General features: G+C 43.9%; 1 protein-coding gene across 6 annotated transcripts in view; it reads right to left on the bottom strand.

Annotated features, from left to right (window-relative positions):
• Nucleotides 1-2111: 2111 nt before the first annotated feature.
• The window catches only part of agtpbp1 (ATP/GTP binding carboxypeptidase 1), a 410793-nt gene continuing 390140 nt past the window's right edge, over nucleotides 2112-22764 (bottom strand). For 3 of the 6 annotated variants that reach the window (XM_085985173.1, XM_085985184.1, XM_085985177.1), the window contains exon 26: nucleotides 21115-21579. In XM_085985173.1, coding sequence (XP_085841299.1) covers nucleotides 21219-21579 — 361 coding nt within the window. In that variant the 3' untranslated portion in view covers nucleotides 21115-21218. Of the gene's footprint in view, nucleotides 3142-21114; nucleotides 21580-22764 lie in introns of those variants that run through there. The other 3 variants (XM_085985187.1, XM_085985199.1, XR_015078056.1) reach the window with 2 other exon arrangements.

Here is a 22764-nt window from a genome sequence, read left to right as displayed (position 1 = left end):
GATTACACTTCGAAAGTATTTTATTGGCTGTGAAGTGCTTTGGGATGTTCTAAGGTCATGAAAGGTGCTATTTCTTTCATTTGTTATTAAACAAATTACAGAAATAACAAACGTCAGGGATTGCTGAAACATTATTTTTGATCAGCCAGATGTGTAAAAATCCAAAACCAGCTAAAGAAATTTACACAAGTAGAGCTTCTGTTTGCCTGATATATAGACTGACCTCACTTATGTAAAAGCTTAGAGCTTAGGTGCATACTGACAACAGCCAAGGATTAGGGACTCCAAGTCTATGCTACCATACTGCTGGAATTTAACCAGTTTTGCCATCACAAAGTGTTGGTAAAATGGTGAGCAGGCACCAGGGTGCTCCCTATTAACCACATTTTATATAGCTCAAGCATGTTCCAAATTCTAGCAATTAACTACCATAAATATTTCCTGATTTTCAAATTATGATGACTAAACACAGTTATGATAACATTCTTTCTAATCACTTTTCAAACTTGTGGTTTTTTTGTATGCCTTATTGTTGGAGTTTGTCTAAACAACTTTTAGTTAATTTAGCTTTCCTTGTATAAACAGCCTGAACAGAAATAAACTTTTATGAGCAAGATTTTGTTTGATTATGGCTACTGGGTTTAGTTTTCTTTGTAGTCATGTGCGTATGTTAAACCACAGGTCTAATGAGATAGTAGTATAGGAGACAGATAGTACAGGCAGAGGTCCATGGTTGGAGTGGATACTTTCAACTGTAGTTTGACTCTGAAATCTGTATGCCCATTGGAGCATGTACTAGCATCACTACTGCCCAAACATCATAGTGTATAGCAGAACTTTAGAGCTTTTAACTTTTAAAAGGGCAGGTGTTACACCTCCTGCGCTTGCACGGGAAGGTGCCGTGGGAAGGGCAGGGGGTGATTGAGGAGTGGACCAGGGTGTCACTGAAGGAGCGGTCCCTTCGGAAAGCTGAAAGGGGAGTGGAAGATGTGTTTGGTGGTGGGATCACGCTGGAGGTGGCGTAAATGGTGGAGGATGATCCGTTGAATGTGGAGGCTGGTGGGGTGAAAGGTGAGGACAAGGGGAAACCCTATTGTGGTTCTGGGAGGGGAAGGGGCGAGAGCATAGGTGCGGGAAATGAAACGGACATGGTAGAGGGCCCTGTCAACCATGGAGATTCAACACCTGCCTTTTTACCTCCCCCCTTCCCACTGTCCAAGGCCCCAAACACTCCTTCCAGGTGAAATAGCGATTTACTTGTACTTCTTGCAATTTAATATACTGTATTCACTGCTCACGATGCGGTCTGCTCTACATTGGGGAGACCAAACGCAGATTGGGCGACCGCTTTGCAGAACACCTCCATTCAGTCTGTAAGCATGACCCCGAGCTCCCGGTCGCCTGTCACTTTAATTCTCCGCTTCACTCCCGCTCTGACCGCTATGTCCTTGACCTCTTTGTCCTTGACCTCTTACACTGTTCCAACGAAGCTCAACGTAAGCTCGAGGAGCAGCACCTCATCTTTCAATTAGGCACTTTACAGCCTTCTGGACTCAACTTCAAGTTCAACAATTTCAGATCATAACCACTACCCCCATTTTTTCCAGACGTCAGCTGTTGATTATTCTGCTATTCCCATTTACACCTCTTCTAGACACATCTTTTGTTTCTTTACTTGTCCCATTATCATCTCCTTTTGCTTTGTACAATCATACCTTTTGTCATTTAATCTCTCCCGCCTTCCACCCTATCACAGACCTTCCCTTTAGTTATTTCCTCCCCTCCCCCCTTTCCCTGCCTCTGCACTTGTTTAAAACCTCTTATATCTCTAACTTTTTCCTGCTCTGACAAAAGGTCGTCGACCTGAAATATTAACTCTATTTCTCTCTCCATGGATGCTGCCTGACCTGCTGAGAATTTCCAGCAGTTTCTGTTTTTATTTCAGCTTTCCAGCACCTACAGTATTTTGCTTTTGTATTAATGTTTCTATTGATATCGCTCTCGTTAAGCGTCTTGGAACATTTTGCTACGTTAAATGCGCTACTTGTTGTTGTTTTTAATTGTTATTGGCATTTGTGCACAAAAACAGAAATAATACTGACAGGCGTATGCATATTCACTACCACAATACAAATCCTTTAATTCATAGTCTGAAAATCAAAATTACATCATTTCATTATCCATGAGAAGCTACTAACAATTCACTGTACATATCAAGGCTGTATGTCAACGTTGTATAGTAATGTTGACTATATATTATTTAAATACAGTAAGAGCTAGCTTTTACCTTTTTATATAATTCACAACAAGGTGCAACTTATATTCTTTCAGCAGCAGGATGGATATAGTTCAAGACAGATCAATTCTATGTAACAATAACAATATCATTCTCAATATTTGAACGTTGTAGCTGAAGCAGTGGATTTCCTGTCGAGCAATCCTGGAATCATGTTTGATACAACTAAAAAAAACATTTTTTTGAGAGAAATAAATAAGTACATCATTTGAAGTCTCACCAGACAAGCCATTACCAACTTCTCCACAACATATTAGAGCACTCAATGCATCACTGGTGCATACCTTAAAAACAACCTGTGCATACAGACAAACACAGTCAAGGGAAGTGAAGAAATTTTTTAAAAAAAAAATCGCATACAAAACCAATGGGAACAAATCTTTAGCCATGCAACTGCATCCAGAGGAAATAAAAACAACAGAGGAATATCTCCTCACTTACACGAGTGCACTTAAAGTCAACATTAAATAACACACAGTTGAATTTTCCAGTGTTACCAGCAGTATATTTATTATTAATTTAGCCAATATGCCTGAGTGAGTGAGCTAGCTCTTACTCAGAGCAGACTATTTTAACCCTGATTTGTTTTCTTTTATTGGTTATAGGATTTTGTACTTTTTTTCCCTCTCCAGCCTCTTTGGTGATTTATAACTTAAAGAAAGAAGTCTCTCTTTGGGACATCAGAATCAGAGAGTTGCTCCTCTTGTGTACTTGGGTCAAAGTATCGGGCGTCAAAGTCTGCTGTTTCATTTAGATCGACGTCCTGCTCATCACTGCTCTCAGCACTGTAATCAATCTCTTCAAGGCAGCGCGGTTCATCCTCATCAAGGACCTGAGTGGTAGGACTGCGGGTAGAAAACATGTTTACAATAAAAGTTCAATAAAGTTTTCTAGAAACCCTCCCACAAAAAATCATCATACTTGCAGGATTTAGTTATTTGCAGTTGATTTACTTTAGTATTAAAATGCAAAAAATATTTTAAATAAAAAGCATCGGACTAACATCTAAGCAAACTTTAACAAACAACACAGACCCCGATATCAGCACATATATTTTAAAAAAATCACAAGTGCGAACTACATAGTCAAAAACACCATTTCAACCAACTGCCGAAATATTCTCAATTAACCCCTTATTCTTGTTTAGGCGAGGATGAATTGGGTGAACACAGGAATCCAGAGAGTCGTTCCATAGGGCCGAAAGTTTTATCCATTTGTTTGTCACAGCATATATTTTATGAAATGTATTTGGACTTTTTAGCAGAACAGGGGAAATAATCTGTTTCAATAATGACGCACAGTGAAACAAATAATCCAGACGGTTTTGGTTTCCATGTTAGACAAATGACTCTTTAACAAAAAAATAAAATAAATTGAGGAACATTTTGATCAATAGGAAATTGAAACCAATGGTTCTGATATTACAATACCCCAAAAGGATCAGAAACGTGTAGCCATGTGGAAAATAGCGCATTATACAATGATCCAAAATGGTGACCTTCATTTTTTTAAAGCAGAAACCTGAGCCTTTGTCACAGCATATCTCTAGTGGAACTGGAAAATAAAACTCATTTCACTCTCCAGAGTAAAATGTCATACACATGATAGGATTATTTGTTAAGTATATTGGGAGATGAGTATAGTTAGTACATAATTCAATCCTTTTCGTTTAAAGTACAATGTTCACATGACATTTCATAGGGATTCAAAAGATAAATAATTTATAGTGGACTAGGATTTCAGCTGTATAACTGATTCTAACAACAATGCTACAAAAAATCCATACATCAGAAGGGCAATAATGGTGACTAAAGCCTGCGTTTTCTGAATCTTGCCCGGTACCAGCACATATTGGAAAATGATGCACGCAGTCCATGCAATTTTGCATCTATTGATTTCATTAACACTTTTTGTGTCAGCAGTAGATATGGTTGTCCACTTCAAGTTTATCAAGGAACAATCTGCCGTTGGTTGGTTGGAAACTCTGGGGCTGAAGTCTAAGACAATGGAGATTCTAAAATCTATGACTGAAGTAAAACTATGTTCCACATGGATTGCAGGCCATCACTGCTGCCATCGTACAGCGACATTTACATAGAAAATGAAATAAATCCTTCTTGGCAGCATTCACTGAGTTTTTTTTTAAAGAAAAGATATATTCATCTACTGGGCTATTGAGAAAAGACTGTGGAATAGACAGGAAATGAGAGTCCCTTGAAAACTGTATACATGCAGCATTTATCTTGAAATCCAGCCACAGGTGGCAGCAGCCCTCTGTTGCAGAAGCGCAAGGTAAATGAGATGGTACTACTGCCAGCTCTGGAGGTGCCAGGAACCACCCGAAGAGCTGTATAAGCCAGCTGTGTGGTTTTCATATACAGATGCTTGCAGCTGCAGGAGCTGTCCTAAATATAAATGAGTGGGATTCTACAGCATCAGGAGACAAAGCCATTACATAACTATTTCAACTTGAAGTGGATCTGTACCATAAACACAATGGCCTAGAAATTGCGGTCGGAGGCATACCTCCGGAGTACTCCTCCGACCTGCAAAACATTTACAAAATTATCTGCTGGTGCCCAGGCTGCGAAGAGTTGTGGTCTCAGGCCTCGAGGTGGATGGAAGCGTAAAGGCCCACAGATCCCAGGGACGCAGGCGGTTCAGAAGCGTACCTGGGATCACGTGGGCCCGGTGCGCCAATGACAAAGGAGAATTCCATTGCAATCATTTACAAAGGGAATCCCCTAATAATATGCAATAGAATCCCCAAATAATTATGCAATGTGCAGAATTCTAATAATTATACAATATACAGAATTGTAATTTTATTTATATGTTCCTTCATTGCACCAGCCTCAATAAAAATGTAATTTTTTGATAAATAATTTTAAACATCCTAATCCGGGCCAATATTTGCATAAACTAAGTGCATATGCATAATTTTGGATTTTTAAATGTTTTAGTTAAGCTTTATATATATACCCTTACGCTGATGCAAGCAGGCCCTAGCCTGCTTTTGCCAGCCGTAAGAGTTAAGTGGGCAGTTGTTGGAAAAATAGCCCAACTCTGCGCCAGCAATACTCAGTTTCCAGGTGGTTCGAGTGATTGGTCAAGGCGTACCTTGACAGATTGCAAATTCTGGATTTCGCGCACGCGCAAGCGGAAATCCATAAGTTGCTGGGCCTTTCAAAGGGAATACGATGACGTACTCTGAGAATATGCCATCGCAGACACCGCAATTTCAGGACCGATATGTTTGCAGTTGAGTGCACCGTGCTGCAACACAGAGCCGTGGGATATGGAATTGCCAATCCCAGCCATGCCGCTGCAGGGTGGGGAGGATGAAGGTGTTGAGTAGATATGAGGTGATTCACTACAAGCAGGGAAGAAAAATCAGGAGTCGTCGTTATTCTGCACATCGTAACACTGGCGAAAACCTGAAAGTAAGTTGCTTTCCCGGTGAGGCATGAGGAGTCCATCGCAAAGACTAAAGGAGAGAGAAGAATTTAGGAGGAAAATTAAAACCCTCTCAGCTTTTTGGTTGGAGATTCAATAATTCAGAATAAAAGACAAAACCTGAATATCTGCCTCTTACTTTTCCACTGGGACACAAAAAGCAGCCACTTTTGTTATAAAAAGATAAATATCACACAGTAAGCTCTTTAGAAATTGTTTATTTTTCATAATTTAGTCAAAGAATAAAATTAGGGCAAAGGCAGATCTCTTTGTGGCTCCATTCAGACTCCTGCACTGTCACAGTCCACTCAGACTTCTGTACAGTCACAGAAATTCAGGTGTAATTTTGTTTAAATGGAGAGTGATTTTCTCAACATCTCCAAACACAATTTTGGCAGTAATGTCAAGGATATTCACAACAATGACGGCTGCTTCAAATTTTAGCTCCCACTATCTCGTATTGACAAAACTCAATTTTCTTTTATGCGTCTCCAAGGCACCAAGGTAATTCAGGAGCATGTAATGACTCAGAGGCATTCTAATTGGTTCCTCCAGTAAAGTGCTAAAACACTTCTTCAAAAAGGACCTAAAGTGATTATCAGCCATTAGTGAAAACGTAGAGGTTTGAAAAACAAGACTCCTGTCAAGTCGCCCAGAGCTCCTTGGGACAGATGCAAAAAAAAACAAGCAAGCATCCCACCCCTAGTTTCACAAGTCTCTCCAGGGAGCAGCTAAAGATATTGCTTGGCAGCACTAAGTGCTTTTTAATATTTCATTAGGCAAGTACAGTAGTTCAAAATTCAGCACAAGTCCACATTAAGGTCTACAACTTCTCAGTTTTTCACTAATCAAATGAAACCAGATTCCCATTAATTTGTTAGATTCCTAGGACTACAATATGGAGAGCTGCATCTCGCTCATGAAAAGCAGAGTAATGTTTTTAAATAAAAGAGAGCACTAGGGCCTTGTCCCAGCAAGAGAAAATCAGAGACACAATGCCCTCTTTGGATAATTAACCTTTTATATCTTTTATCCACTGTTAACTGCTGTGAAAAATTGTGAAAGAATAGGATTTCAGGTTGGCTGCATAGAACACAAGTGGTGGCTGAAGCCCTGAACTTTGACCTGCTCTCTACGTGGGCACAGGTGCAAGTCCTATCGAGATACATGCGTAAAGTGGGAGTCAGATTTCAGTTCCATTGACTGGAGCCTAAGATTGATGAAAAAAGCAGCACAAAAAAGTTGAAGATGAAACTGAAGAGGTGTGAATTGTCCACCCACAAATGGCTTCCCACTCTGTCCATAACCTTTCCAGATTCATTACCCAGTCAGGGTTACCGATCTAATTGAAATTTAATTTTCACTCTCTAGTGACCATGCATTTTAAATTAACAATTTTCAAACCATATTTTCTGCATTTTTTAAATCATGGATCATATTAAATTTCAAAACTTCAAGATTTTTGCCTAAGCTGTGTTAATGTTTGCATCAAAAAGCACATTTAAAGGTGTAAATTAAATTTGACTCCTGGTACAGAAGCATACAATTGAAGTAATAATATACTTTTATAATTTATGTCAATTTTTTTTTTACAAAATGTTATTTGAAATCTTTATTTAGACACAAAATAACTATGATACAGCTGTTTACTTAGGAACCTTGTGACTAATCAAAACTTTCCTTATTGCTCATTATTAGACATATATGTCATAAAAACCCACAAAACCAAAGAAATACCAGAGCAAATACATGGGTTAAATCAAACATTTTCACTGAATATACTTAAGCAGCATATCAATGAAATATATTACAGAAAGTGGAATACAAAAAAAGAAAGGCTCTTTGTATTTTTATTCTGAATTAATTTGATTACAAATTACACAACTGCATTATTGTTGAAGATCCTAGTACACAGACCACTCCATAAAGAAATAAGTAACAAAAAAACATATAAATGAACAAGAAGGAAATTGGTACTCCTGCTAGACTGCCGTATAGAATGTCCTGCTCATCAGACAGCAGGAGAAACTGCAATTTAATCCACACAAAATAAATACCAAAACCTCTTTTCTCCCACTCTCAAATAAAATGGACTAGGAAAGAGAAAAGGAAATTGCCTTTATTAATTCCTGCACATTTGCAGAATAACACAGTTGTGCTTTAAGTCTTTTTGGAGAAAGTCTGCAACTAAATTCATTAAAATTCCAACCTTTTATTTAAGGTTATAGGCACCTCAAGGTTGAAACACAGAAAGTGAGAGTGAAAATACAACTCTCCAGCTGTTCATCATTATCAACTTGGACAAGATTTTCTTATTAAAATTCATGGCTTTATACATAATCCAAATGAATGACTTGAAACATTTCCAAAGATGATGGCCTAGAAATTCAGTACAGCCACTTTTGGGGCGGTAAAGTCGGGCGGCCGCTAAAGTTTGCGCCCGGCGCAAAGTCGCGCCCCCTTCGCCGATATTCAGTCGCATCGCCCCAAGAGGTTGCTGCTGCGCTAAAACAGGCGATGCACGACTATCTTTAGGCGCTAAGCCGGCGGTGCTGAGCGATAGCCCCGAGGCCGGGCGCAGCGCAGGTGCGGCGAGTTCTTGATTGACGGCAGACACTCTGGCGCCGGTCATCTCTTAAAGGGGGAGGGTGGATTTGTTTGCCTGCCACGCCCTGCACACTGCAGCCCTCAACCTAGGCCTGACCACTTCAGCTTCACCTGTACAACGCCCAGGACTATGGAGAAGGCCAGGGAGAGAGCGCAGCGCTTCAGCGACGGTGACCTGAGGGTGCTGGTTGGCGGAGTGGAGCGCAGGCGCCATGTTTTGTTCCCAGAAGATGGCAAGAGGCCGCTGCCCAGCGCCTACCGGAAAGCCTGGAGGGAGGTGTCCAACAGGGTGTCTTAAAACAGCGTGGTTGCCAGGACTCCTGTGCAATGCCGGAAGAAGTTCAACGACCTCACTCGGGTTGTCAGGGTGAGTACCCTTTCCAGTGTCCTCCTCATCCTTGCATGTGCACCTCACATTATGGGCAAAGGGACCTGAAAGCCCTAATGGCCAGCCCTCATCCAGCAGCTATGGGACTGGCATGAAAATCAATTGCACATTCAGCACTTTACACACTGTCCAAGCTATTCAACCATGGGAGGCATTGCAGACAAGATCAGGGCTACACACTGTACAAGCTATTCGACCATGGGAGGCATTGCAGACAAGATCAGGGCTTCACACTGTCCAAGCTATTCAACCATGGGAGGCATTGCAGACAAGATCAGGGCTTCACACTGTACAAGCTATTCGACCATGGGAGGCATTGCAGACAAGATCAGGGCTTCACGCTGTACAAGCTATTCGACCATGGGAGGCAGTGCAGACAAGATCAGGACTTCACACTGTACTTAGAGGCCGTCCTTTCTCTTGCAGGCCAAGGTTGCGCACAACCGGCGCAACCGAACTGAGACCGGGGGAGGCCGTCCTGACCTCAAAGAGCTCTCCGACCTCGACCAGCGTGTGGAGCGCATTATGGGAGGCCGGCTGATTGGCCCCATCGCCAGTGGAGATGCCGACCCTGTTCTGGGCACCAATGGTAAGGGCATCACCTTTTGGACCTCTCTCGTTCCACTTGCGCATCAGATCAGCATCCTTTGCCACTGTCCGACCAATGCGGTGAATGGCACCACTCATGCCTCCCTCGCTGCCGCCCTGTCCTCACTCTAAAGCTACTCTTGTGCCTTCCTGCTTTCAGATGGTGAATCGCCAGGTGAGGAGGCGGGCCGTCAAGCTGCCACTGTCAGCCCTTTGGAAGACAAGGAGGAGGAAGAGGAAGCCGGCCCATCAGTGCCACCCTCAGCCGCGCCAGCCCATGGCGATGTAGGGGACACGTCTTCCCTGGAGGGGAGTCGGGGGGTAGGGTCGGAGGAGAGTGAAGCTCCGGGGCCCAGCGGCCTGCAGCAACGCGGGAGGGGTGGGGAAGCTCGGCGGACTTCTCCCCAGAGGGTGAGTGCGGCCTCCAGTCCTGCGGCGGTCAGCGCAGAGGAGGTGCGCCTCCTAGAGGAAATGGCCATCCAGGCTGAGCGCAGGCACACTGAGCTCATGGCTGCAGTGGCAAGGATGCCTGACTCCATAGAGTCACTGGCAAGGAGTGTGCAGGAATTCAGGGCAGCACAGGCCAGGAGTCTGGAACAATTCAATGCAGCACAGGCCAGGAGTCTGCAGGACATCGCAGCAGCACAGGCCAGGAGTCTGCAGGACTTCGCAGCAGCACAGTCGGCTTCTAGCCAAGTGCTCAGTCGTGCCGTCCATTCACTGGCTGGTGTCATGCGGACACAGACCAGGGCCACACGGGCACTAACTGCTGCCACCCTCGCTGGATCAGCCAGGCATCGCCAGGGCACTCGCCGCGCAGCAGCAGCCCAGCAGTCTGTCCTTCAGCTGTTTGCTGCGCATGCTGCAGTGCTGGCCCGTGCGAGTGCCAATGTGTCAGGCGACCAGCGAGCACCTGCGATCTGCCAGGTTGCCACCATTCTTGCAGCCGACACTGCCACTCCGCCATTGCAGCTGCCACGAGCTACTGGACAGACTGCTGCCGCCCAGCCAGAGTTGGAGCAGTCAGCAGCCGGACACTCCAAGGCCAGAGCTGGTGCAGGCCGACCCCCAAGGGCATCTGCCCCTCAGCAGCCTTCCCCCAGCCTTGCTGCAGCCACTGGGCTCCCATTGAGGAGGAGCAGGGTGGGCAGGGGCCAGGCAAGGATGCGCAAGGCATCGCTCTCGCAGGGCAAAAAGTAGAGGTATGCACAAATGCCTGGTGCTTGTCGTAAGGCCGACACTGGCGCAGTTGTTTTTGTGTAAGGCCGAGACTGGTGTCTTTCTTTCTTTGTGTAAGGCCGAGACTGGTGTCTTTCTTTCTTTTTGTAAGGCCGAGACTGGTAGTTTTGTGTTTTTGGAGGGAGCTTCTCCACATGAGCATGTAATGTGGGAAGGGCAGAGGTTTTCAATAAATTATTGTTGTTAAATTGCAGTGTGCATGGTTTTTTGGTTAAGTCCTGGTTGCCCTGCTCGGCTGAGGGCTTGTGGAGCGGCTACATTCATCTGCTGACATTGGCACAAGCCAGTCCCTGAGAGGGGGCCTAGAACCGACGTTCAATAAGCCGGCGACGGGCGGCCCTTGCACTTTCTGCCTCCCTCCTGTGCTGGTCCTCCTCCTCCTCCTCCTGCTCCTCCTCCTCAGGTGGTCCTCCAATCTGTGGTGGCAGTGGCTGAGTCCTGCGGATAGCCAGGTTGTGCAGCATGCAGCAAACGACCACGAAATGGGAGACTCGCTCCGGCGAATACTGGAGGGCTCCACCGGAACGATCCAGACAGCGGAACCGTTGCTTCAGGACGCCGATTGTTTGTTCGATGATGTTCCTGGTCGCTTGATGGCTCTCGTTGTATCCCTCTTCAGCAGGGGTGCTGGGCGCATGGAGCGGGGTGATCAGCCAGGTACACAAAGGATAGCCTTTGTCCCCGATAAGCCATCCTCGTGGGTGAGGCTGTGCCTGAAACATGTCTGCCACAGAAGTCTGTCGCAGGATGAAGGCATCGTGGCTGCTGCCTGGAAAGCGGGCATTGACAGCTAGGATGAGCTGCTTGTGGTCACACACCAGCTGGACGTTCAGCGAATGGTAGCCCTTCCGGTTGCGGTAATCCTCGGCATTCTCCAGAGGTGCCCGCAAAGCCACATGCGTGCAGTCAATGGCGCCCTGCACCATGGGGAAGCCCGCGAATGCTGCAAAGCCCATTGCACGCTGTTGCTGCTTGTCAAGGGCCATGGAGAAGGAGATGAACTGATGTCTCCTTTTGAAAAGGGCATTGGTCACCTGGCGGATGCAGCAATGCACGGCGAACTGGGAGATGTTGGCAATGTCCCCAGTAGCGGATTGGAAGGAGCCGGTGGCATAGAAGTTGAGAGCCACCGTCACCTTCACTGCCACCGACAGAGACGTCCTGCTCCTCAGCTGTGGCTGCAGATCACCGCCAAGCAGCTGGCAGATCTCTGTGACCACGTCCCTTCTGAATCGCAGCCTCCAAACACACTGCTCCTCAGACATGTTGAGATAGGAGAACTGCTGGCGGTATACCCTGGGTTGGTAAGGCCTCCTTTGCCGACGCCTGTTGCCCCCTCTCCGTCTAGCCAGGGCTGCCACTCTCTCACGGCGTCTGTGAGCCCTTTGGATGTAATTGAGAAAGCCAGCGTTGACACCCATTGCAGCCCCTATAATATGCTGGCAAACAATGAGATGTCAATGAAGGCAAAGACTAGTGGAAAGCTGTGGCCTGAAGCCAGAAGTACCTGTCCGAGTGTTGAGCCAAAGCAGAAAGCTATCTACCTTGGTCTCTCTCCAAAGATCCGTTTTGCAAGAAGGTGTGCTGCGAAATGGCAGCCTTTTATATTGCAGGAGGAGTGCCCTTTAATTTGCGCCCCCCGCGCCCCGCATCGGCTGAGCACTGTTCCACTCTAACAGTCGCTAGGGGCGCCAGGCGCACAATGGGGCGTTGCCACTGAAGTTCCGGTTGGGGGCGCACAAAGGGCGTTGCACGAGGAAATGACGTCATGATCTGCGCGTGCAGCTGAGCGCGCGCAAAGACTTTGCGCCGCCGCTAAATCTCTAGTGAAGTTGGGGCGAGGCGCAGTTCGCGCTGCGCCCGGGCGCTACCCGCCTAGCGCCCGACATCTACTCCTCCTAAGGCGCTAACGGCTGGCGCTACCAACTGAATTTCTAGGCCGATGTCTTTAGGCATAACAAGAGTGTGAGAATATGATTGCACAAGAAGGAAATGTTCTTGAATAGCCATCAACGAGTCTTGGCAAGGCAGCAGACAACATATATTTTATTAAGTAGTAGGATTGTAGTATTTAGGAAATCTAATTACATGCATTCTTAAGGTGGAACCATCACATCTTAACTGGTATCTATAGCAGAGTAAAGCGACATTTAAAGATCATTAAGTCTAGGAACAGTATTCTCTCATGGAGAAGGGCCTTCTTACAGCCATGCTTACCATATAATGGAATTATGTTGAGTGCTCTTCAAGTGACATCAGCATTTAATGTGTTTTAAGAGAATTCTCAGAGCTCTTTCAGCTATGAGAAAGGAAACTTAAAATATTTATCTTATTGCACGAGTGGAAATTATGTACATTTGTCACAGCTGTACTGGTTACACTTCCTCTCTTATATGTAGGGTTTTAATTTACATTTATTCCTGATTATTGTTTAAAACACTTATTCAGTGATTATTTACAAAGAATTATATTTGAAATTGATCTTGGGTGGTAGTGCAAAACAGGCCATAGCAACTCGGCAGCATGTTTTACACCCCGTGAAGTTAATAGACAAGAAAGTAAGGCAGGGTGTAAAATGGACAGTTGCCTTACCATTGCCTATTTTGTGCTACTGGCCAAGATCAATTTCACTCCATATAGTTCTACTTTTACAGTTGATGGGGCAGGTTTTCCTCTCGTTGCACTTGGGCATAAAGGATTGCCTGGGCATCGCTCATGGAGGAAAATCAGGAGAGGAAGACTGCACATGTAATGGAGCCCTCTTGATTTTTCATCTATTTAAATTAAAATAAATTAATGATTGGAAAATCAGGTGGTCTCCATAATGGGTGTGCAATTCACCCCTCCCAATTTCCCTCTATGTGCTGTGGCCAAGTGATCCTTTACACCCAATGCAATAAGAGAAAAATCTGCACAATACGTTAATACTTCTGGAGCAACAACAACAACTTGTATTTATATATCGCCTTTAACGTCGTAAAACGTCCCAAGGCGCTGCACAGGAGTATTTTAAGACAAAATATTTGACACCGAGCCACATAAGGATAACTTAGGGCAGGTGACCAAAAGCTAAATCAAAGAGGTGGGTTTTAAGGAGCGTCTTAAAGGAGGAAAGCGAGGTAGCGAGGTGGAGAGGTTTAGGCAGGGAATTCCAGAGCTTAGGGCCTCGGCAATAGACGGCACGCCACCAAAGGTTGAGCGATTATAATCAGGGATGCTCAAGAGGGCAGAATTAGAGGAGCGCAGATATCTCGGGGGGTTGTGGGGCTGGAGGAGATTACAGAGATAGGAAGGGGCGAGGCCATGGAGGGATTTGAAAATAAGAATGAGAATTTTGAAATCGAGGCGCTGCTTAACTGGGAGCCAATGTAGGTCAGCGAGCACAGGGGTGATGGGTGAACGGGACCTGGCGCGAGCTAGGACATGGGCAGCCGAGTTTTGGATGACCTCAAGTTTACGTAGGGTGGAATGTGGGAGGCCAGCCAGGAGTGTGTTGGAATAGTCAAGTCTAGAGGTAACAAAGGGATGGATGAGGGTTTCAGCAGTGGATGAGCTGAGGCAAGGGCGGAGACGTGCGATGTTACGGAGGTAGAAGCAGGCGGTCTTTGTTATGCTGCGGCTATGTGGTCACAAGCTCATTTCAGGGTAAAATATGACACCAAGGTTGCGAACAGTGTGGTTCAGCCTCAGACAGATGTTAGGGAGAGAGATGGAGTCAGTGGCTAGGAAAAGGAGTTTGAGGCGGGGACCGAAAACAATGGCTTCGGTCTTACAATATTTAATTGGAGAACATTTTTGCTCATCCAGAACTGTATGTCGGACAAGCAGTCTGACAATTTAGAGACCGTGGAGGGGTCGAGAGAAGAGGCGGTGAGGTAGAGCTGGGTGTCATCAGTGTACATGTGGAAACTGACACTGTGTATTCGGATGATGATGTCGCCAAGGGGCAACATGTAGATGAGAAATAGGAGGGGGCCAAGGATAGATCCTTGGGGGACACCAGAGATAACGATGTGGGAGTGGGAAGGGAAGCCGCTGCAGGTGATTCGCTGGCTACAATTAGATAGATAAGAATGGAACCAGGCGAGTGCAGTCTCACCCAGCTGGACGATGGTGGAGAGGAATTGGAGAAAGATGGAGTGGTCAACCATGTCAAAGGCTGTAGACAAGTCGAGAAGGACGAGGAGGGATAGTTTACCTTTGTCACAGTCACAAAGGATGTCATTTGCATGCACAATTATTTGTTGTGTGTTAAACTGCTACTACACTTCAATACTTTTTAATTGGCTGTAAAGTGCTTTGGGATGCCCAGAGTTCAGGAAAGGCGCTATATAAATGCAAGTTCTTTCTTTCTTTAACACAGTCTAAAAAAATTATACGGCATCAAAAAAGCTATTAAATGCAAATCTGCCCTGATGGCTCAGTCATTGAATGCAATGTCCTGCAGTTTGGACAGGGAGGTTCCAGGTTCGATACCTGGCCTGTGTAGTGTTAGGTGATCTCTGTCTGAGTGGCGTGGGAAGCTACAATTAGCCTAAGTGCCTTTGTGCTAGGGAGGAGGAAAAAATTAGCTGGGGTTCCCATTTCTAATTGTTATCCTTTGAGGAGAGAATTGGACTCAGCTGTGATTCCCTCCATGATCGAACAACCTACTGGCACTCACTACCTCGGCTCACACAAGAAGAATGACCACTTGGGCAAGCTATTAGAAAGCTACTAATATTTCTGCAACCATACTCCAGATTGGGTCACTGCCGTTAAAACTGCAAGGAAAAAGCAAATCTAATTTTTAAAATGTCTTCACTTATATGGATCAACAGAGACGTAAAATGATGCTGTGGCTAGTTTCAAAGATTCTGCAGCAGAGTTTCTAAGGAGTAGATTTTCAGCTTTCCGCTGGGGCGTAAGACTGGCATTGCAGCTGCCTGGTATAGAGAGCCCCGATTTTCATCAAACTCAATGGAAACAAAAATGGGTGGTTTCCATAATGGGCGGCCGATTCGCAACAGCCAGACGGCCAGTGGAAAATCTACCACCAAGAGTCTTCTATTTGGGGATGAAACAATAAATCTTCATTGACATACCAAACTTACATAAATAAAAAAATCTCTGCAAGTAATTTGGGAGAGCAGCTTTTTATCTTTACTGTTGCTCTGTTTAGGGTGTGGCTTTTTAATAGGAGAGCCTCTCCTCTCACAATTATCACTGCAACGGTACTTAGCATATTTCAGCAGACCCTTTTGACAAAACATTTTAAATGCAGCACTTTTGTTCTCGGTAATTTTGGAAAGGTTTGCAATTTTGCTTACAAACAGCAAGTTCTGACACTGCCGATGACCAATCTTGCTGTCAATCATTAAAAAAAAAAATCTGCAAGTTGGAGAGAGAAGCACAAGCTGGAATTATAGTCTCCAAGCTGATGAGCTTCATCTTGTTAAGCTCTAGGAACTTGAGACTGAGGCTTCTCCTATAGGTATACACCTCCAATGCAAAATGTTGCTAGAGGGATGTTTAACACAGAACATGCTATTGTATAGGTTGTATCATAATTTTGTTCAAATGTTATGTTTTATGCCTTCATTATGGGGTGAAGATTAAAAGAACCCAAGATGTTGGACAAAAGGATTTTCTAAAAAAAAGTGATTTGATTGGTCACTTTTTTTTATTGGTAGCTGCTGCTGCCTGTTCATTTTTGATTTTTTATGTGTATCGAAGGAAAATTATTGTAGACAATAACCTCAATTTTTTAGGTGCAGTGAAAGTAATCAGAATTTATTTTTATTTAAACCACCAAAAACAAGGTAAAGCATAAACTTTTCAACTTTTTCCTGAGGTAACTTTAGAAGCAAAAATAATGTATACTACATAGCAGCTGATCCACTGAACTCTCATAACTACAGCCAGCAAGTGCAGTAAGAGTGGGGCAGGATTAAATTCAAGTAGGAGTGGGGCTAATGTTTACAGCTAGATTTTTTTGTGTTGGTGGGACAGTGTAGACCTGAGGTATATTTGGCTGGGACAAATTCAATTGGGGTAGGCCTCAATAACAGTGAGGCAGAGCTGGGAGTGGAGCACAGTATCCATTATATTGAATACACTGTCATATATAGATAAAGGGGGAGGGGTTATTACAGTTGGTGCTGGTAGGAAGATTAAGGAATGAGTTGGTCCCATGGATAGTTAGTGAATGAGAATTTAGGATTTTAAACAGGTTGTAAAATACATTGAAAAAAAATGATTTGAAAAGGGACGTTATGGCTATTGTTGACATATATAGTTGTGATGGAAATATTGGGTGTAACTAAAAAATTGTGACACAGAAAATAAGGTGAATATGTACAGGAAGTGCATGTTGTAAGCAAAATTTTAACATATTAGTCGTATGTCTGCACATGTCCATCACACTTCAAATTATTAAAATTATAATAAAAGGAAAGAATGCCAGTCATTTCCTGTAACTTTTTCTGGGCATGTTAGCAGACTTCCATCTTAGCAGCTAAACAACAAATGTGCTACAAACCGCAGGCTACCCATAGGCAATGCCAAAGAAGATTAGTTGGTATTTTCAATGGGATGGTTTAAAGGTCTTATAGTTTACTGATAGGTCAGCGGGTGAATGAACAAATTAAGATTAGCAGCTGCAATGATGAAAATGGGAATACAGATTTAAAATCTACAAACTTGTTCCTAAACACCTAATAGAACAAACCACCATTAAAAACAAAGCTGTTGTTTGGAATACTGAATGCACTAGATATACATTTGTTTTAAGTGGGGTAGACAGTAATAGCTGACACTAAGAGAATAAGTATTTCCTTTATGGAACTTCTGATTATACCTTTGGACCAAAATAGCAAGTACAAGAGGCTGAAGAAGTCAGTGTATGTTTTGAAAGCAGCACTGGTATCAGCAGACAATAGTGTTCTGTAAACAACATCTGCGGGTACAGCAACAATTGCCCACTGATGTCTCACAACATTTTCAAAGGAACATTTTTGCAGCATGAAGTGCAGATATTGGCTGCGCTGTGAACACAGATGTTCTGGTTCCTCCTACTTATTGTTAACCACTGGAGTACTGGCTATAATTCACAACTTCCACATTGTGTACTTGCTGTTACTTGCGTATTTCTAAATTTCCACACTGTTACTTGCATATTTCTAAAGCTAATTACATAGAAGAATTAGAGAAAAATACAGGTACAGATTATTTTTATATAGTAAACTTCGCTTTGGTTCTGAAATCATCATTTATCGACATGGAGATGTGTATTTCCTGTAAAAGTGAAAAATAAAAACAGGAAACAAGTAGTAGCTGTTGTTGATTGTAAGTAATAGTGGACAGTGTCATGTACTGTACTGGGGAATGGACAAGGAGTAGGTCTGTTATCCTACTCTAAGTACAGCCCAGGCAAGTTGTCCAGTATTCAAACATGTTTTCTCCTGTATTTCGGCAGTTTACAGACCAACTTCAGATTGGACACAGATCAAGAAATACTTCCTAAAACTCAAAAAGCAAGTTTTCTGTCAAGGCAGTCAATTCAATTCAATTCAATTCAAATCGCTTTATTGGCATGATAAGGTACATCTTATGTTGCCAAAGCATCGAAAAACATTTATGGTTGAACACATAAACGCAGATCTATTCATACATTGTATAAACAGATATATCCCCGAGTGTATAAATATACATTCGTATAATTTGTATATACTCTTTTCTTAGGTTTACTGGTTGTCCCTCTGTTTATGGCAAGCTGTAACATAGTGTGCCGCTAAGGTTACAGTTTCTCTGTTCCCCTAGTAGGTATGGGAGTTTTTGGTCGTCATTCAAATTTCTGAATTCAGGGCATATTTGTGTGAATTTTTGGTAGAAATTCTCCCTGATGCCCTGATATTTTCCACAAGCTGTGAGGAAGTGCATCTCTGTCTCCACCACTCCCTGACTGCAGTGAGAGCATATCCTGTCCTCTCTTGGCAGTCGGGTCTGTCTGTGTCTGCCTTTTTCGATGGCCAGGCTATGTTCACTAAGTCTGTACCTTGCCAAGGTTTTTCTCAGTTTGCTATCCTTTACCATGGTCAGGTATTCAGCCATGTTGTATTGTCTGTTTAGGGCCAAGTAGCAATTGAGTTTGTTTTGGGTTTTTGTTGTAGAAAGTATGACAGGTATTTTTCCTTTTGCTTAGTGACAATTGTGTTGGGTCGAATTCTCTGTGCTACGATGTCACTGTCCTGGGGCTGGTTATTGTTAGTAGTGTTAGTGGTTGCTTCACTGAGTCCCAGGACTAGTTGACTGAGGGTATTTTTCTTTATGGTCCTCTCTTGGCATTTCAGGGCTTCGTAATGATAGCAGTGGGGGTTGCTCATTTTTAGGTGTTTCCAAAATTTGGTGGCTCTTTTTTGGATAGTAATTATTAATGGATATTGGCCTAGTTCTGCCCTGCATGCATTGTTTACGGTTTTCCTTTGAGTCCGGAGGATACTTTTACAGAATTCTGCATGTAGGATCTCAATTGGGTGTTTGTCCCATTTTGCAAATTCTTGTTGTGTTAGCGGTCCCCACACCTCACTTCCATAGAGTGCAATTGGTTCAATTACTGATTAAAAAATTTTGAGCCAAATGCTAATTGGGATTTCTATTTGGATTGATCTTTTAATGGCATAGAAAGCCCTTCTAGCTTTCTCTTTCAGTTCATTCACTGCCAGATGAAAATTTCCCATAGAGCTGATTTTTAAGCCCAAGTATGTGTAGTTAGTGGTTTGTTCAATTTTAGTTGTTCCTAGTGTGAAATTTATTCTGGGTCCCTGATGTCTGGATCTTTGCTGGAACACAAGGACTTTGGTTTTTTGGTGGTTTATTGTCAGGGCCCAGGTCTGACAGAATGACTCCAGCAGATCCAGGTTCTGCTGTAGACCCTCCTTAGTTGGTGACAGCAGAACCAGGTCATCTGCACAGAGGAGGAATTTAACCTTGGATTCATATAGGGTGAGGCCGGGTGCTGTAGATTGTTCAAGTAGTTTTGCCAATTCATTTATGTAAATATTAAAGAGTGTCGGTGAGATGGGCGAGCCCTGCGTCACACCACGCCCCTGTGGGAAGTATTTTGTTTGTTTGTCTCCAATTTTAACTGCACATTTATTGTTTGTATACATTGATTTAATTACATCATATGTTTTTCCCCCTACACCACTTTCAATAAGTTTCAAGAATAGACCGTCGTGCCAGATGGAATCGAAAGCCTTCTGGAAATCTATAAAGCAGGCAAAAATTTTGCTTTTGTTTTGATGAACATGTTTGTCAATTAGGGTCTGTAGGGTGAAGATATGATCTGATGTTCTATAGTTTGGTAGGAATCCAATTTGGCTTTTACTCAAGACATTGTGCTCCTCAAGGAAGTTCATAAGTCTTTTGTTTATGATACTACAGAAAACCTTCCCCAGGTTACTGTTTACACAGATGCCTCGATAGTTATTTGGGTCAACTTTGTCCCCACTTTTGTATATGGGCGTTATGAGTCCTTTGTTCCAGATATCAGGGAAGTAACCGACACTCAGAACCAAGTTGAAGAGTTTCAGTATAGCCAATTTCATTTTATCGTCCGTGTGTTTAATCATCTCACTTAGGATGCCGTCTGCACCGCAAGCTTTTCCTGGTCGCAGATCCTTGAGTTTTTCAATTAGCTCTTTTTCAGATATTATGGGGTCTATCGGGTTTTGGTTATCTTTTATGGCAAAGTCGAGCTTTGCCAGTTTTTCGCATATTTGGTATTGCTCTGGGCTTAGTGTGTTTTTCTGGTATAATTTTTCAAAATGGTTTTCCCATGTGTCTCCGTTTTGAATGGCCAATTCGTCGTGTTGTTTTTTGTGTAATGTATTCCAGTTGTCCCAGAAACAATTGGAATCAATGGATTCCTCAATGGAGATGAGTGTATTCTTAATATACTGCTCTTTCTTGGTTCTGAGTGTGTTTTTGTATTGTGTTAGTGCCCGACAATAAGTAAGGCGTAATTCCTCGTTTTCTGGTTGTCTGTGTTTTTGGTTTGATATTTTTCTGAGTTTTTTCCTCATGTTCTGGCAATCGAAGTCAAACCATTTTTCGTAGTTTTTTGTTTTGGGTTTGTTCTTGCGAACTTTCAAGTTTGACATTGGTGCCAAACTATCAAAAATATTATTTAGGTTATTCACGCCTTCTTTATTGTGTGTGTATGTATTTTCCAGAAAGGTGTCCAAGAGAGCTTGAGTTGTTTGATTGCTAATTGCTTTCTGGTATTTTTCCGTGCTGTCTTTGGCCCATCTGTAAGATTTTTTAATGTTGTACAGCTTACTGGGTTGTGTTTCTGTCCTTTCAAGATATGCAGTAATTTGACTGTGATCTGACAGTGTTGTTTGTGGTTTGACTGTGAATGTTCTGAAAGAGGATGGGTCCAGATCCGTAATCATATAGTCTACGGTGCTGAAGCCAAGAGGTGAGCAATAGGTGGATCTTCCTAGGAAGTCTCCCAATAACCTTGATGCGCTATCAATTACTCATAAAAGACTGAGAGTTAAGAGAGTAACTAAAGGCTTTTATTAACAAAAGAATGAAGGTCTGCCTCGAGTGGTTGACCGGTCCAGAATACAAAGGGGCTGGGGAGCAGTCACCTTTATACTAGGACTTGTGGGAGGAGTCAGCCAAGGCATGTCCAGGCATGTACACAGTGGAATACAAACAGTGGTTTACCACATTCACCCCTTGTTTAAAATGGAGTCCGGCGGGGTGAAGTGTATTAAAAGTTAGTGTATTGGAGTCTCTCCGGAGGTCTTGTCTGCCGCTGTGATCGGCGTGGCGACGGCAGGGGTAGTGGAGCTTCCGGCGTCGAGTCCCGCGTAGGCTGTGGCACAGGCGTGTCGTCCTCGTAGATGTCGAGCGGGTCTTTGGTGATCGGGGGGGGTGTCCTTTTGGGATCTGGGTGTGGACCCGGTTAAAAGCGATGTCCTTCAGGTCCTTCGCAAAGACCGACATTCGATTCCTGTGGATATGGACTTGGTCGTAAAGACATTCCACATCGAGGGTGGGGTGTTGGGCCAGGTGCACGTTATGTTTTAATTCACAGTCTCTTGCTATGCTTGCATTTATCTCGTGGATTATTTTGTTGTTGAAGTCTCTTCTCGGCAATAGTGTGGAAACAGTATTTCTAGTGTTTGGGAAGGTGTCGCTTGCCTTCTCAATCACTGATCCGAGCGATGTTGCTACCCTTTTCTGCTGGGGCCTTAGGTCATTTGTGCCGGTGTGTATTATTATGTGTTGGGGGGGAGCCTAATTGGGTTTTGGTCAGCCATTCTAGGGCTCTGTCTGTTGTTGGGCACCAGAGCTTTTCTACTTTACGTCTAGGGAAGAGCCTTTTCTCCCATAGGTATTTCCCATTTGAGTCTATGAGTATTACGATGCCAGCCTTGTTGGTGTTTACTGGTTTGTGGCTTTCATCTGGACTCCCAGGTTGTGTGTTGGACTGGGGTGGTCGTGTCTGGTGTGTGCGTTCCTCTTGTGAGCGGCTCGGCTGTGGTTCCAAAGTGGTGGGGGCAGACTGGGTTTCAGTGTGCTGGTCGGTCTGTGTGGCTCCCCTGTATTGTGGGTCTGCTGCTGTTGTTCAGTGTGAGAGTGCAGCTGCCCAGTCGGGCTCTGTACTGTCTTATCTCTAGCCTCTGGCTGCTGGGCTAATGCCACTCTCTCTCCCCTGTGTCTCTCTTTGTCTTTCTGCAGCTCTTTCACCTGCGTCTCAAGTAAGTTCAGATCCCTCCTGTGTCTCTCTCCCTCTCTTGTTTTTGTTCCTGTTTTATTGCTGAAATGATGTTTTCTTGGTCGGTTTTCATTTTAAGGACCTCCTCTGTAAGTTTAACCAGCTGTGTCTCCAGCTGGTTAAATTTCTCCTTTAGTTGTACCGGGCTGTGTGGTCTCAGGGTGTGTGTCTGGTCGGAGCTGGAGGGCTCACTCACTTTCTGGCTAGGCTGCTTTTCTCTTGGTGAGCTGGAGGTGATAGGGGGAGAGTGTGTGGCTTTCTCTCTGATATTTCCGCTGGGGCTGGTCAAATGTACCATGGGGTTGTGGGGCCCCAGGGTGTGTGTCTGGTCGGAGCTGGAGGGCTCACTCACTTCCTGGCCAGGTTGAATTACCCCAGGTGAGCTGTAAGTGGTGGGGGGAGTGTGTGTGGCTTTTT

This window comes from Somniosus microcephalus, chromosome 1 (assembly GCF_052327205.1).
Source record: "Somniosus microcephalus isolate GS21.2 chromosome 1, FLI_Smic_1.0, whole genome shotgun sequence".
NCBI classification, from domain to species: domain Eukaryota; kingdom Metazoa; phylum Chordata; class Chondrichthyes; order Squaliformes; family Somniosidae; genus Somniosus; species Somniosus microcephalus.
Note: the sequence above shows the minus strand (reverse complement) of the source record. Positions and strands in the feature narration are given on the sequence as shown.